Source organism: Staurois parvus, unplaced genomic scaffold (genome assembly GCF_062004578.1).
Source record: "Staurois parvus isolate SC_StPar_1 unplaced genomic scaffold, SC_StPar_1.0 ptg001045l, whole genome shotgun sequence".
NCBI classification, from domain to species: domain Eukaryota; kingdom Metazoa; phylum Chordata; class Amphibia; order Anura; family Ranidae; genus Staurois; species Staurois parvus.
The window spans coordinates 3,202,201-3,218,197 of record NW_028318841.1 but is presented as its reverse complement, the minus strand read 5'-3'; the positions used below and the strand labels follow the sequence as shown (position 1 = coordinate 3,218,197).

The 15,997-nt window shown below is 46.9% G+C and overlaps 2 protein-coding genes across 4 annotated transcripts in view; one reads left to right on the top strand and one right to left on the bottom strand.

Moving 5' to 3' along the window:
- Positions 1–15,997, top strand: part of LOC149440924 (interleukin-13 receptor subunit alpha-1-like) — a 63,664-nt gene that overhangs the window by 30,323 nt on the left and 17,344 nt on the right. Inside the window, exons 9-10 of the mRNA XM_089657956.1 lie at positions 9,273–9,390; positions 13,874–13,970. Coding sequence (XP_089514082.1) covers positions 9,273–9,390; positions 13,874–13,970 — 215 coding nt within the window. The remainder of the gene's footprint in view (positions 1–9,272; positions 9,391–13,873; positions 13,971–15,997) is intronic.
- The window catches only part of LOC149440923 (uncharacterized), a 145,717-nt gene continuing 137,533 nt past the window's right edge, over positions 7,814–15,997 (bottom strand). For all 3 annotated transcript variants that reach the window (XR_016307464.1, XR_016307463.1, XM_089657955.1), the window contains exons 2-3: positions 15,373–15,534; positions 7,814–8,147 (exon numbers count right to left, since the gene is read on the bottom strand). Coding sequence is in view for 1 of the 3 variants with exons in the window: in XM_089657955.1 (XP_089514081.1) it covers positions 8,030–8,147; positions 15,373–15,534 (280 nt within the window). In the remaining 2 variants the exon portion in view is untranslated. The remainder of the gene's footprint in view (positions 8,148–15,372; positions 15,535–15,997) is intronic.

Sequence of the window (15,997 nt, the reverse complement as noted above, 5' to 3'; positions counted from 1 at the left end):
ACACAGAATCGTTACTGAGGGACACAGAATTGTTACTCAGGGACACAGAATTGTTACTCAGGGACACAGAATCGTTACTCAGGGACACAGAATTGTTACTGAGGGACACAGAATCGTTACTCAGGGACACAGAATCGTTACTCAGGGACACAGAATTGTTACTCAGGGACACAGAATCGTTACTGAGGGACACAGAATCGTTACTCAGGGACACAGAATCGTTACTCAGTGACACAGAATCGTTACTCAGGGACACAGAATTGTTACTCAGGGACACAGAATTGTTACTCAGGGAAAGACACAGAATTGTTACTCAGGGACAGACACAGAATTGTTACTCAGGGACACAGAATTGTTACTCAGGGACACAGAATCGTTACTGAGGGACACAGAATCGTTACTGAGGGACACAGAATTGTTATTCAGGGACACAGAATTGTTACTCAGGGACACAGAATTGTTACTCAGGGACACAGAATCGTTACTCAGGGACACAGAATTGTTACTCAGGGACACAGAATTGTTACTCAGGGACACAGAATTGTTACTCAGGGACACAGAATTGTTACTCAGGGACAGACACAGAATTGTTACTCAGGGACACAGAATTGTTACTCAGGGACACAGAATTGTTACTGAGGGACACAGAATCGTTACTCAGGGACACAGAATCGTTACTCAGGGACACAGAATCGTTACTGAGGGACACAGAATCGTTACTGAGGGACACAGAATCGTTACTCAGGGACACAGAATCGTTACTCAGGGACACAGAATTGTTACTCAGGGACACAGAATTGTTACTCAGGGACACAGAATCGTTACTGAGGGACACAGAATCGTTACTGAGGGACACAGAATTGTTACTCAGGGACACAGAATTGTTACTCAGGGACACAGAATCGTTACTGAGGGACACAGAATCGTTACTCAGGAACACAGAATCGTTACTCAGGGACACAGAATTGTTACTCAGGGACACAGAATTGTTACTGAGGGACACAGAATCGTTACTGAGGGACACAGAATTGTTACTCAGGGACACAGAATTGTTACTCAGGGACACAGAATCGTTACTCAGGGACACAGAATCGTTACTCAGGGACACAGAATCGTTGAATTAAAGAGTATGTCAGACAACACGCAGAGGAGTGGCAGAGGAGGCAATGTTTCAGGAGCGAGCAGACGTGGCAGCAGAGGAAGGGGTCGAGGCAGGACTAGTCGCAGCCAGAGGCCAGTGCTCCCGGTGTCATCCAGCGGTCGTGTCTCCACCGACAACCCTGCCATCATCGATTGGTTGGCTCGGTCGTCTTCCTCTTCCCAGGTCACCTCTGACACCTACAGCCAACGGTCGGTGGGTACGTCAGACACAACCGTTAGTTGGCATGGCCCGGGAGCAAGCCCACTGAAATCACGTGTCCTCTACCTGCCCCTGTCCTTTGGTGTTCCCTCACCAAGCGAAGTATCGCATGCTGTGGGCTCAGCCCCACTGTACAGTGAGGAAGAGCTAACAGAGGGCGGTCAGGAACGGGGGGAGACATCCGCCTCTTCAGCAGCCAGGCGAAGAAGTACTGGCGAGGAGAGTGGCTCGGTAGCCGGTCTAGAGACAGGTCTGTCTCCTGACCCACACGCAGCCGAGGGGGCTAGTAGTGAGGCGGAGACCCTAATTGATGATGATGAGGCTGATCGCACTTGGCAGCCTCGTCGTCATCTGCCAGGCCCGTAATCTGCCATGGGCCCCCGTACCGACTCCTTATGCTGCTGCCAGGCCCGTAATCTGTCATGGGCCCCTGTACCGCCTCCTCATGCTGCTGCCAGGTCCAGAGTGTGTCATGGGTCCCTGTACGGCCTCCCATTGCTGCTGTCTCCATCGCCACACTCTGCCATGTGCCACTTTCAGGTCTCCTCACACTGCTGGTGGGTTCCATTTTGTCATAGGGTGCTGGCAGATTACGGGCCTCCCATTGCTGCTGCCAGGCCCGTAATCTGCCATGGGCCCCCGTACCGCCTCCTCATGCTGCTGCCAGGTCCAGAGTGTGTCATGGGTCCCTGTACGGCCTCCCATTGCTGCTGTCTCCATCGCCACACTCTGCCATGTGCCACTTTCAGGTCTCCTCACACTGCTGGTGGGTTCCATTTTGTCATAGGGTGCTGGCAGATTACGGGCCTCCCATTGCTGCTGCCAGGCCCGTAATCTGCCATGGGCCCCCGTACCGACTCCTTATGCTGCTGCCAGGCCCATAATCTGTCATGGGCCCCTGTACCGCCTCCTCATGCTGCTGCCAGGTCCAGAGTGTGTCATGGGTCCCTGTACGGCCTCCCATTGCTGCTGTCTCCATCGCCACACTCTGCCATGTGCCACTTTCAGGTCTCCTCACACTGCTGGTGGGTTCCATTTTGTCATAGGGTGCTGGCAGATTACGGGCCTCCCATTGCTGCTGCCAGGCCCGTAATCTGCCATGGGCCCCCGTACCGACTCCTTATGCTGCTGCCAGGCCCGTAATCTGTCATGGGCCCCTGTACCGCCTCCTCATGCTGCTGCCAGGTCCAGAGTGTGTCATGGGTCCCTGTACGGCCTCCCATTGCTGCTGTCTCCATCGCCACACTCTGCCATGTGCCACTTTCAGGTCTCCTCACACTGCTGGTGGGTTCCATTTTGTCATAGGGTGCTGGCAGATTACGGGCCTCCCATTGCTGCTGCCAGGCCCGTAATCTGCCATGGGCCCCCGTACCGACTCCTCATGCTGCTGCCAGGTCCAGAGTGTGTCATGGGTCCCTGTACGGCCTCCCATTGCTGCTGTCTCCATCGCCACACTCTGCCATGTGCCACTTTCAGGTCTCCTCACACTGCTGGTGGGTTCCATTTTGTCATAGGGTGCTAGCAGATTACGGGCCTCCCATTGCTGCTGCCAGGCCCGTAATCTGCCATGGGCCCCCGTACCGACTCCTCATGCTGCTGCCAGGTCCAGAGTGTGTCATGGGTCCCTGTACGGCCTCCCATTGCTGCTGTCTCCATCGCCACACTCTGCCATGTGCCACTTTCAGGTCTCCTCACACTGCTGGTGGGTTCCATTTTGTCATAGGGTGCTGGCAGATTACGGGCCTCCCATTGCTGCTGCCAGGCCCGTAATCTGCCATGGGCCCCCGTACCGACTCCTCATGTTGCTGCCAGGTCCGTAATCTGTCTTGGGCCCCTGTACCGCCTCCTCATGCTGCTGCCAGGTCCAGAGTGTGTCATGGGTCCCTGTACGGCCTCCCATTGCTGCTGTCTCCATCGCCACACTCTGCCATGTGCCACTTTCAGGTCTCCTCACACTGCTGGTGGGTTCCATTTTGTCATAGGGTGCTGGCAGATTACGGGCCTCCCATTGCTGCTGCCAGGCCCGTAATCTGCCATGGGCCCCCGTACCGACCCCTTATGCTGCTGCCAGGTCCATAGTGTGTCATGGGTCCCTGTACGGCCTCCCATTGCTGCTGTCTCCATCGCCACACTCTGCCATGTGCCACTTTCAGGTCTCCTCACACTGCTGGTGGGTTCCATTTTGTCATAGGGTGCTGGCAGATTATGGGCCTCCCATTGCTGCTGCCAGGCCCGTAATCTGCCATGGGCCCCCGTACCGACTCCTCATGCTGCTGCCAGGCCCGTAATCTGTCATGGGCCCCTGTACCGCCTCCTCATGCTGCTGCCAGGTCCAGAGTGTGTCATGGGTCCCTGTACGGCCTCCCATTGCTGCTGTCTCCATCGCCACACTCTGCCATGTGCCACTTTCAGGTCTCCTCACACTGCTGGTGGGTTCCATTTTGTCATAGGGTGCTGGCAGATTACGGGCCTCCCATTGCTGCTGCCAGGCCCGTAATCTGCCATGGGCCCCCGTACCGACTCCTCATGCTGCTGCCAGGTCCAGAGTGTGTCATGGGTCCCTGTACGGCCTCCCATTGCTGCTGTCTCCATCGCCACACTCTGCCATGTGCCACTTTCAGGTCTCCTCACACTGCTGGTGGGTTCCATTTTGTCATAGGGTGCTGGCAGATTACAGGCCTCCCATTGCTGCTGCCAGGCCCGTAATCTGCCATGGGCCCCCGTACCGACTCCTCATGCTGTGACGTTGCAACAAGGTGGAATTCAACCCTACATATGTTAGACCGCCTTTACGAACAGCGAAAGGCCATCACCGATTTCCTGATGTTACAAGCGGATAAATGTACTCCCCTGTGTAACTTAGATGTCAGCCATTGGCAGCTCATGCGTGACACCTGCCGCTTGCTCAGGCCCTTTGAGGAGGCCACGCTATTCGTGAGTCGGCAGGACTATGGGATGAACGACGTCATTCCTCTGTTGCACGTCCTGGAACAAATGCTGTTAACAATGGCAGGTCAGGGTGCGGTAGACGTGGCGCACAGATCTCAACGCCACATGACCCCTGTGGGGGCAGGACAGGAAGAAGAGGAGGAGGTAGAGGAGGACATTGGTGCTCAGGAATTATTGAGTGAAATGGGTGGTTTTTCCACTCAGCGGACAGGAGTGGAGGAGCAGGAGCATCTGGTAGAGGAGGAGGAGGAGACAGAGGACCCAGACGCACCGTGGCAGTATGCTGTGGAGATGGAGGCAGGGAGTCCCTCGCATTCCTTGGCACAAATGGCCCATAGCATGCTCGGTTGCTTGCGTAGCGACAGCCGAATAATAACCATCAGACAGAGGGATGACTTTTGGCTGTCCACCTTGTTGGACCCTCGCTACCGTTCAAAAATGGTGGCCTTTTTCACACCTGCTGAGAGGGAGGCCAAAATAACGTACTATAAAAACCACCTATGTAGTCAGTTGGTCTCTGCCTTTCTGCGCCAACGTCCATCCTCAGACACTGTGGGCCCTATGCGCTCGCGTTCCGCTGCCATGGCAACAGGGGAGGGGTGGGGTGGTAGGAGCAGTGGCAGCTCCACCAGCAGCGGCTGCCTCAGTCTGCAGTCGATGATGAGTAGCTTTCTTCACCAGCGCAGTGAGGAAACTACTAACCAGCCGCAGCAGCAGCAGCATCAGGTGGACCTGGAGCAGGACCTCAAACAACAGGCTTGGGCCTACTTGGACAGCACCCTGCCAACCGAGGTAGACAATCCCCTTGACTACTGGGCAACGAAACTTGACCTTTGGCCCCAACTAGCTGAATTTGCCCTTGAAAGGCTGTCATGCCCGGCCAGTAGCGTGGCATCGGAGCGCGTGTTTAGTGCGGCAGGAGGTATTGTAACTCCGCGGAGGACACGACTGTCCACCCAAAGTGTGGAGAGATTCACGTTTGTGAAAATGAATCAGGCGTGGATTAGTCTGGATTTCAAACCACCAGTTCCTGACACAACTGACTAAATCCGCCATGAATCATGCCCCAAACATGTTATTATTTTTAACATAGGCCTCTGTATGGCCTTCAATTTAAGCTGCTTACGCTTCGCCACTCTGCCATGGGCCCCTGTACCGCCTCCTCTTGCTGCTGCCAGGTCCAGAGTGTGTCATGGGTCCCTGTACAGCCTCCCATTGCTGCTGTCTCCATCGCCACACTCTGCCATGTGCCACTTTCAGGTCTCCTCACACTGCTGGTGGGTTCCATTTTGTCATATGGTGCTGTATGGCCTCCCATTGCTGCTGCCAGGCCCGTAATCTGCCATGGGCCCCCGTACCGACTCCTCATGCTGCTGCCAGGCCCGTAATCTGTCATGGGCCCCTGTACCGCCTCCTCATGCTGCTGCCAGGTCCAGAGTGTGTCATGGGTCCCTGTACGGCCTCCCATTGCTGCTGTCTCCATCGCCACACTCTGCCATGTGCCACTTTCAGGTCTCCTCACACTGCTGGTGGGTTCCATTTTGTCATAGGGTGCTGGCAGATTACGGGCCTCCCATTGCTGCTGCCAGGCCCGTAATCTGCCATGGGCCCCCGTACCGACTCCTCATGCTGCTGCCAGGCCCGTAATCTGTCATGGGCCCCTGTACCGCCTCCTCATGCTGCTGCCAGGTCCAGAGTGTGTCATGGGTCCCTGTACGGCCTCCCATTGCTGCTGCCAGGCCCGTAATCTGCCATGGGCCCCCGTACCGACTCCTCATGCTGCTGCCAGGCCCGTAATCTGTCATGGGCCCCTGTACCGCCTCCTCATGCTGCTGCCAGGTCCAGAGTGTGTCATGGGTCCCTGTACGGCCTCCCATTGCTGCTGTCTCCATCGCCACACTCTGCCATGTGCCACTTTCAGGTCTCCTCACACTGCTGGTGGGTTCCATTTTGTCATAGGGTGCTGGCAGATTACGGGCCTCCCATTGCTGCTGCCAGGCCCGTAATCTGCCATGGGCCCCCGTACCGACTCCTCATGCTGTTGCCAGGCCCGTAATCTGTCATGGGCCCCTGTACCGCCTCCTCATGCTGCTGCCAGGTCCAGAGTGTGTCATGGGTCCCTGTACGGCCTCCCATTGCTGCTGTCTCCATCACCACACTCTGCCATGTGCCACTTTCAGGTCTCCTCACACTGCTGGTGGGTTCCATTTTGTCATAGGGTGCTGTATGGCCTCCCATTGCTGCTGCCAGGCCCGTAATCTGCCATGGGCCCCCGTACCGACTCCTCATGCTGCTGCCAGGCCCGTAATCTGTCATGGGCCCCTGTACCGCCTCCTCATGCTGCTGCCAGGTCCAGAGTGTGTCATGGGTCCCTGTACGGCCTCCCATTGCTGCTGTCTCCATCGCCACACTCTGCCATGTGCCACTTTCAGGTCTCCTCACACTGCTGGTGGGTTCCATTTTTTCATAGGGTGCTGTATGGCCTCCCATTGCTGCTGCCTCCACCGCCACACTGTGGCTCCACACTCTGGTTTTGGCCCCGTGACTGCCCAAATGAGTGAAGTGTGCGGTGATTCTAAGATCGACGGCACTCATCTGCATGTCATACTGACTGACAGTATTATTTCTCTTCCCCAGCAGACTCCAAGGGCATTTAAATTAAAGGTACAGTGTTCTGCACTAATATAAAGGCTCTCTGAAGCCTAGAAACACCCTTTTTATAAGTTAAATTCTCAGCGAATATATTCGACTCGAATCAAATTTATTCCGCGAATTCGCCGAATCAGCCGAATCGAATTTTTGAATAATTCACTCATCTCTAACCACAGCTACCAATGCCTTTACACTCAAACTAGCCTTCCTCTTGATATTCCCTTTATCTTCAGCTATCTTCACCTAAAATATCACTGCTCCACTTTTTTCTTACCACGGCCAGAGCCTTAATACCCAGGCACTGAAATACCACCACAACCCCTACCATTTTAGAAGGGGTAGCTGAGATTTGTTGACTAATGAGAATAGGAGAATTGATAGCTCAGTATCGTGATACATTTAAGGCCTTCGAGAATAATCAGCTGCCTTGGATTACCTTTATGGATGAGTTCAGGACCCTTGATGTGAGCCTCATTCCCCCTTCATTTTCTTTATAGAACAACTGCTCCATTTTATCTCCTCTTTTAATGACTGATAAATCCTGGGTGGATCCACCTTATCCCCTCTCCACCAACTTTACATTTCTATCTCACCATACTCCCACTTCCCTGCCTTTCCCACTTCCCCTCCATTCTTTTCTTGCTTCCTGTGTTTTTCTTCTGCCTCCTACCAACAATTGGTCTATGCTCCACTAACTAGAATACATTCATTTCAGATTCCCCCTTAGGTATCACTATATACAGGTGCATCTCAATAAATTAGAATATCATTAAAAAGTTGTTATTTCAGTAATTCAATTCAAAAAGTGAAACTCATATACAGTATCATATAGCTTCATTACACACAGAGTGAAATGTTTCAAGTATTTCTTTCTTTTAATTTTGATGATTATGGCTTACAGCAAGTGAAAATCCAAAATTCAGTAACTCAGAAAACTAGAATATTACATATGACCAATAAAAAAAGGATTTTTAATACAGAAATGTTGGCTTACAGAAAAAGATGTTTATGTAAAGTATAGTATGCACTCAATACTTGATCGGGGCTCCTTTTCCATTAATTACTGCATCATGGCATGGAGGTGATCAGCCTGTGGCACTGCTGAGATGTTATGGAAGCCCAGGTTGCTTTGATAGCAGTCTCCAGCTCGTTTGCGTTGTTGGGTCTGGTGTCTCTCATCTTCATCCTGTCAATATCCCACAAATTCTCTATGAGGTTTAGGTCAGGCGAGTTTGCTGGCCAATTAAGCACAGTGATACCATAATCATTAAACCAGGTATTGGTTCTTTTGGCAGTGTGGGCCAAGTCCTGCTGGAAAATGAAATCAGCATCTCCATAAAGCTGGTCAGCAGAGGGAAGCATGAAGTGCTCTGGAATTTCCTGGTAGAGGGCTGTGCTGACTTTGGACTTGGTAAAACACAGCTGACCAACACCGGCAGGAGACATGGCTCCCCAAATCATCACTGACTGTGGAACCTTCACACTATGATTTGAATTATTTAATGCCAAAAATCACTCCCACTGAAGCTAGAACATTTTCAACTCCCGCAGGCCACAGTCCAGTCCCTGTAAAGTCTGAAGGACAATAAACTGACCCTTTGTTTAGAAAGTTTGGAGACCTCTTCACTGACAGTATTCATAAGGTATAACATTTTCTAATAAATTCTAATGTGATCTGTTAAATCCTCATCCACAGGGATTTAAAAGATCATATGTCGAGTTTTATAAGCTTTACCTCATTATGGGATAGCAAGTTAGCAAGTCAAAGTAGAGGGTGTTTTGCAGGTGAACCCTCTGAAAGAGAATGGTGCGTCCAACTGATTGGTAAACAGACTCCTGGGAGGACAGTGAAGTAAGTTCTAATTTCTTTTTGTGCCAAAATAAGTAAGATCTCTAAAATCCAAAAAGTGGAGTTTTATACCCGCCACTTCTAGTTGTGTGACTATTGCTTTACATCTTTACATTACATTAAATCTTCTTAAATGTCAGACTGTTGCAGAGCTGTCTTCCCGAAGAAAACTAATTGTAGGTTTTAAAAGACTTTTTTTTCTTTTAAATGGAATTTTGTACAAGTTTAAAAAATGATTGGTTACTTTATTTATTGGTTACTATATTTTACCATTTTATTCTTCAGCAAATTCAACAGATGCATTGGTAGGCTTAATAGTGCAGTGTCATATACCTATCTGATTTTATTGACGATTACTACACTTTCTTATTGAATTATCTATGGTAGTTTGACATTGTCTTATGCTAATGTCTTATTAGCAGAAATGTACTTTTCAATCCCTTGTCATTCATTACCTGCTAGGACATAGAAGACTTAAACACTGAAATACTCAACGTTCTTTCTGATAACTATGCTGTGAAAGTAAGAGCAAGACCTGGCAACAATGGATTTTGGAGTGACTGGAGCAAGGAGATTACAGGTTTTATAAAAAACTGCTTTACGGAAGAGGGAATTGTTTTTTAGGTTCCCTAATCACCATTAAATTAGCAGCAGACCATCCAAGCAAGATGACAGTGGCTCACTGATATATTGTATGCTAGCTCTGTGTATACAGGATAGGATCATTGTTTACATTAACAAACAAAAAAGTTAAAAAGAAAAATTGAGCACATGATGATTGATGAGTATCTGAATATAATCTCAAGTATTTGATAAGGACTGAAGCAAAGTCTTCTGCAGCTGTTCCCGATTGCACTATGCACAAGGGAATGCACAGGATCTGAACAAAATACAAATAAGAGAAAACCAGGAAAACACACACCTTGCGCAGTTAAGGCTTTAATGATCAAATAATTAAAATCCACAATGCTGGTACTCAAATATATCATAGGTTAAAAGTGCCTTGAATGCAGTCCTATCTTGCTAAAGTTGTAGAACCCTTCACATCATGGTCAGTCATGTCTAGTGATTAATCAGTATGATATTTGAATCTCTCACCGCATGCTGACAGGTTGAAGGAAGGCAAACATTTCATCTATGCACTGGGCTCAATTGCCCGTCACAGTCTGCTGTTACTGAGCTCATATAGGTCTCTTCCATTGTGGGGTGGATGTGGCTACATGCTTTGAGGGTGTGTCCTCCTTTCTCAAGGCTTGTAGCTACCATTTTTTATTTTAATACTTTGATTTTTAAAGGTTTACCCGCACGAGGTGTGCACTTCTCCACATGCCCAATGCCGGGGGTATGGACCCTCCTGTAATATTGATGATGTCAGAATTCTAGACCAGAAGAGGATGGGAGGGAGAAGGTTACAGGGACTAGTCTAACAGGAGAGAAGCGGAGGATTGGACAAGTAAAGCTTTTTTGTTCCCCTAGATCAGAGGTCTCCAAACTTTTCATTCAAAGGGCCAGTTTACTGTACCTCAGGCTTTAGGGGGGCCGAATTGTGGTCAGTAGGGATAGAAAATGTCCTGGGCGCAGCATCATGGAGAATAAACATGGCTTCAGGGTTGGTAGTCAGTAAAAGGAAGAGTATTGCCCCATTATTGGTATTAGTGGAAGGAATAGTAACCCAACATTGGTATCAGTGGAAGAAATAGTGCACCATTATTGGTGTCAGTGGAAGGAATATGCCTTGTATCATTCAGAGGAATAGTGCCCCAAGGGTCGGTTAAAGGCTGGCAAAGGACCGCATCCGGTCCCCGGAAAACAGTTTGGAGACCTCTGCCCTAGATCTTAATGAGCAATTACAATTACCCTTGCAGTGCAGGTGCAGCCCCTCTACAAGTGATAGTTTTCAAGTTTCTTGTAAATGAGCTTTAATTTTTTTGAATAACTGACCTGGAATGAGTATGCAGGTGAGGAAATCAGAAAAGTGTCTGGAATCCTTATCTTCATAATTTTTCTGGGTCAGCAAGTCAGAATATTAAAGCTGGTGGCTCAAGATGACAGCATCCATGTTTTTCTCATGACATGACGTGATCTTTCATGTACAGGTTGAATGGCTTGTATAGGTCAGTCAGAGCAGCATGTATAGACCACTTTTAAAATGAACTATGATCAAAGATACTATGTATTTTCTTATAATTTAGAAGTCCCCCTAGCTGGTCACATGGAATGATAAAAAGAAACACACTGGGTTTGATTTACTAAAGAGTAGAGGTCTGTTCACTATGCAAAGTGAATGCTACTAAATACAGCAATCTTGTGTTTATTTTGAATACCCAATCATGTGGGAGGGAAAAAAATGGATTTTTGCTTGGACATGATTGGCTGATTAAAGTGAACACAGGTCCACTTCTTTAATAAGCTCAGTGGACATTCAGTTTCTCATTAGAAATCAGTATCATTGGCTTTGCCACTTTCCACAGTCAAAGGAAGCATAGTGGGAATCTGTTCATATAATTAATCGACTGATCACCAACACCAGGAAAGGGAGGCCTGATTTTCTATCTGTTTAGATCTATTTTACTGAGATCCTTCTTTAAGTTAGGCTCAGACAGAGTATTAGTTTTCTGTCTATATTTCATTTACAACCTTTCCTTCCTCGCCGCCTCTGGCATATCCTACCCATTTCCTTTCAGGTGCTGGGCTACAGCCATCTTCATGGGCAGGTGCAGGATGAGGACACTCCTGCGCATGTACAGAATTTCAGTTATCTTGGCACAAAGGATCTGCAGTAGTGATGGGCTTGATGTTTGAGTCGAATGTAAGTTCGACTCGAACATCGGCCGATCGTGTGTTCAGCGAACACACAAACGGTAAGGGCATTTGGTGGGCCGTTCGCCGGCCGCCCCTACCACAATGCACTGCGCTCTGACAGTGTATTGTGATTAGCTAAAGCAATGCACCTGACCACAGGTCAGGTGCAATGTTTTTGCCAGTCACAGCACAACCAGCATGCCCCGGTCGATGATGTCACAAGAGGGTGGGGTCACCCAACAACATCACAGGGTGGCCCCACCCCTTCGGTATTTAAGAACTGTCAGGCTGGTGGAGCAGTCAGACGGCAGGAGCCAACGTCGAGAGCGGAACTTTTATTTATTTTTTCTTTATGGGTTGGCAGTGGTGGCGAGCATCGTGTTTGACATTGGATCTACTGCAGACCGTCTACTGTAATTTTTTACACTACACTTTTTTTTTGTTAATGAGTAGTGGTACCATGTACCCCATACTCATTCACATGGGGGGAGGCCGAGATCTGGGGGCCCCATTGTTAAAGGGGGCTTCCAGATTCCAATAAGCCCCCCGCCCGCACACCCCCACAACCACCGGCCATGGTTGTGGGGAAGAGGCCCTTGTCCCCATTAACATGGGGACAAGGTGCTTTGGGGAGGGGAGCACCCCTTGCCCCAAAGCACACCCCCCCCATGTTGAGAGCATGTGGCCTGGTATGGTTTGGAAGGGGGTGGTCACTCGTCTCCCCCTTTCCTGACCTGCAGGCCTGCATGCTTGGATAAGGGTCTGGTATGAATTTTGGGGGGACCCCATGCCATTTTTCCCCTCAAAATGCATACCAGACCTGAAGGGCTTGGTATGTATGGGGGAGGGGGAACCCCATGCCATTTTTTTGCTTATTTTTTAGTTACTGGCTCCTAGCTGCCATTATACATGTGTCTGCATAAGAACTACAACCAAAGAGTGGGAATAACACAGTTGTACCAGTATCTAAGTAGTGAGACCCCTAGAGGCCATACACAGCATATAACATATTGCTACACTGGCAACTCTTTTTTTTTTATTCAGCTGTCAGCAGGGAACACCGCTGACAGCTGATACATTGCTGCATGCTTTTCACTACTACAATACTGCATGACTTAATAATGTGGTATTTTAGTAGCATTTTTTACTGAATGCCAACCTTTCTTTGCTGTGCTGTATCTTACCACATACTCGGATGTGGTAAGATACTGCTTAGTGAATTGTCCCCTAGGTTCGAAGTTCGCGGTCAAACTTTCGTTTGGTTTGCGGTCAAACATTCAAGCCTAACAGGGGAGTGTTCGACCCATCACTAATCTGCAGCTCAGTGCACATTCTAAAGATCATTGTGAGCAGGTAGGTACATTTCTTCTGCAATAAAGAACCTGTCTGCTCAGTCTTTTAAATTGAGACTTTAGTTGTGCTCTAATTAAAAAGTTTTATTTGTAAAATTATCTTTTTTCTGTGGATTTGTGTGTCTTTGAGATGCTGTCTTGTGGCACAATAAATAAAAAGACCATGTCACCAATTAAAAAAATTGCAGGTATAGGCACAAAAAATTCAATTATTTTACATGCTTACTTGCAGTGTTTTTTTTATGCATAAATTGATTTATTCATTTGCACTGTACCTTTGCACTTGTCTAGTCAGTTTCCGAGAACAGCCCCCTCCCTACCTGCACATGATGAGCTTAGGTTTGTCCGAACCTGGAAGTCAGCTGCCATTCCTGGGCCAATGAGCTGTGGGCAGGGGAATTCCCCCATGCTGACGTATACAATGGGGTAAGGATGCTTGTGACATCATTGACTATATTAGGTAATTATGCCAAAAGCATCCTATTTTCTTTGTGCACATGAGCTGCAGGTAAGGAAAGGGCTGTACTGAGGAAATGACTAATCTAGTTTTCATGCTAGTTCAAAGGGAAATCTCCCCTCTGCAGCTCAGTTGCTCAGGAATGACAGCTGACTTCCGGGCTCAAACAAACACAAGCTCATCCCTAATCTGCACCATGGTGTCCCAAGCTCTAAACTGGAAGGTATGAACCATTTCTACTAAACTGGGAAGTAGCAAAGTAATATTTCTGACTAACAGAAGGATATGTATCATAAGAATGGATGGCTAAAATTACAAATCTCATGGCAGGTGGAGCAGTGAACATACTGTATGTGTATTTTACCTGGAGTTCAATTTCATACTAATAATTTCCCACAGTATTTTTATGTCTGGTTTATAGATTTCTTATACAACAATTCCTTATCTTCTAGGTACAGACAACAGCAGAACTATCACCATAATTGCCTTAGTTGTTCTTCCCATTATAATAGTCATAACTGTAGTTTTTCTGGGTATCTATAAAAGGAGGTAAGACATTTTTTTTGAATTTTCATTTATCACATTCCTTAACCACTTGACCTCTGGAAAATTTTACCCCCTTCATGACCAGGGCACTTTTTCTATTCAGCACTGTGCTACTTTCACTGGCAATTGCATGGTCATGCAATACTGTACCTAAATGAAAGTTTTATAATTTTTTCACACAAATAAAGCTTTCTTTTGGAGGTAATTAATGACCACTTTTTCCCTATTTTTTGCTATATAAATGAGAAAATACAGAACATTTTGAAATAAGACGCTTTCTCTTTTATAAGAAGTTTCTGTTATAAAATTTTGCAAATAATCTTTCTTCATAAATTTAGGCCAACTTGTATTCTGCTACATTTCTTTGGTAAAAATAATTCAAATCAATGTATATTATTTAATCTGTGTGAAAGCTATAGAGTCTATAAACTATGGTATATATTTGAAAATTGATCAATCTTTATGTACTGACTGCCTATCTCATTTCCTGAGGCTCTAAAAGGACAGTACAAATTCCCCCCAAATGTTCCCTTTCTGGAAAGTAGACGTCATAGGCATAGGTTATTTAGTAAAAGGCATTGTGAGTTTTTTGAAGTTGTAATTTTTGTTACAATTTTTAGAAAATAAAGAAATTAAATTTTTTTTTTCCACAAATTTTTTTACATACTGTCAGCAGTACAGTACAGCGTCATCATATGGCTGGTGTAGCAGTGATTAGAGATACTAACTGGTGACAGTATGTGAAAAAAAAAAAGCAACACAATTTTTCTCTACTTTAACCTTTATTTTTCCTTTTTTTACTATGTGATGATCACTGTTATAAGCAATAGTTAACTGTCATGAATGGATTTCCATTGACAGCTTGCTTACTGTTAACTAACTGATTGGCTACAGCTAATCACATGGTACAGGGTGCCAGGTACCATGTAATAGCTATGGGCCAATCACAGCATCACAACAGTTAGCAAGCTGTTCATGAATGAAAGCCATTCATGAGAGTTTGCTTACGTAATATCATAGTGATCACATGATACTACTGGCGCTCACAGCGGCTGGGTACCGAGCACCTTAATCCACTGTGTCCACGGGATCGTGTGCAGAGGACGTGGTAGTGCGCATGTGCACGGGTGATGTACCAGTATGTCGCCGTGCCTGTGGGCAAGTGGTTAAGTGTTAGGCTGGTTTTACACCTTCCTGTGAAAACACGTTATTAACAATCATGCATTTTCATGTGCTATCATTGTCATTAATAGGCCTTACAATGTGTGATGCACCAAAAAGGGACAATAGGGGTCAACTCATCTCACATAAATGCTTGTTTGACCCTCTCAAGCTCTAATGTGTCTGTCTTTCAAGAAATCTTGAAAGTGTACCTAGAAGAATAATGTAATACCTTGCAGCTTACCTTTCATTAAATGTAGTTGCTGCATTGGTTTTCTTTTTTTTAGCCTTTTTTTCCTTCATTTTCACCTCCTGATTCAACTTCCAACACACTTCCGGTCTTAGGGTGTGTCCAAACTGGAAGGGGGAGAAGTGAAGCCACCTTTTGGACAGAAGCATTGCCAAGCTGGAGGAGAGGATAGTTTTAGATGCAATAGCAAATTTAGATGGACCTGACTAACAAATTAACCCTTTCGTTTCCAAAGCCGTTTTTGCAGACATATTTAAAAAATCATTTTAGGCGTGAAGATTACATAAAGCCCCAAAATATTACATCCTAGAGAATAAAATTGTTGTAGTTTCAATTTTTGGATGTCACACATTAATAGCGCAATGATTTATGAAACACAAAATTTCGGTAAAAAAAAAACAAAATTAATTTTAGGGCACACACACAATAAATTACCCAATTTTGTTGCAAAATATAAAGGATGAGGTTGCACCAAGTAAATAAATACTGAATATGTTAACATTAAAATTGTGTGTACCCATGAAATGGAAGTAAACTTCAGTAACCTATATTTTCCATAGGCAACGATTTTAAAAGGCCCTACAGGTCGTCAGTTTAGCGTTAACCCTGAGTAATGGGT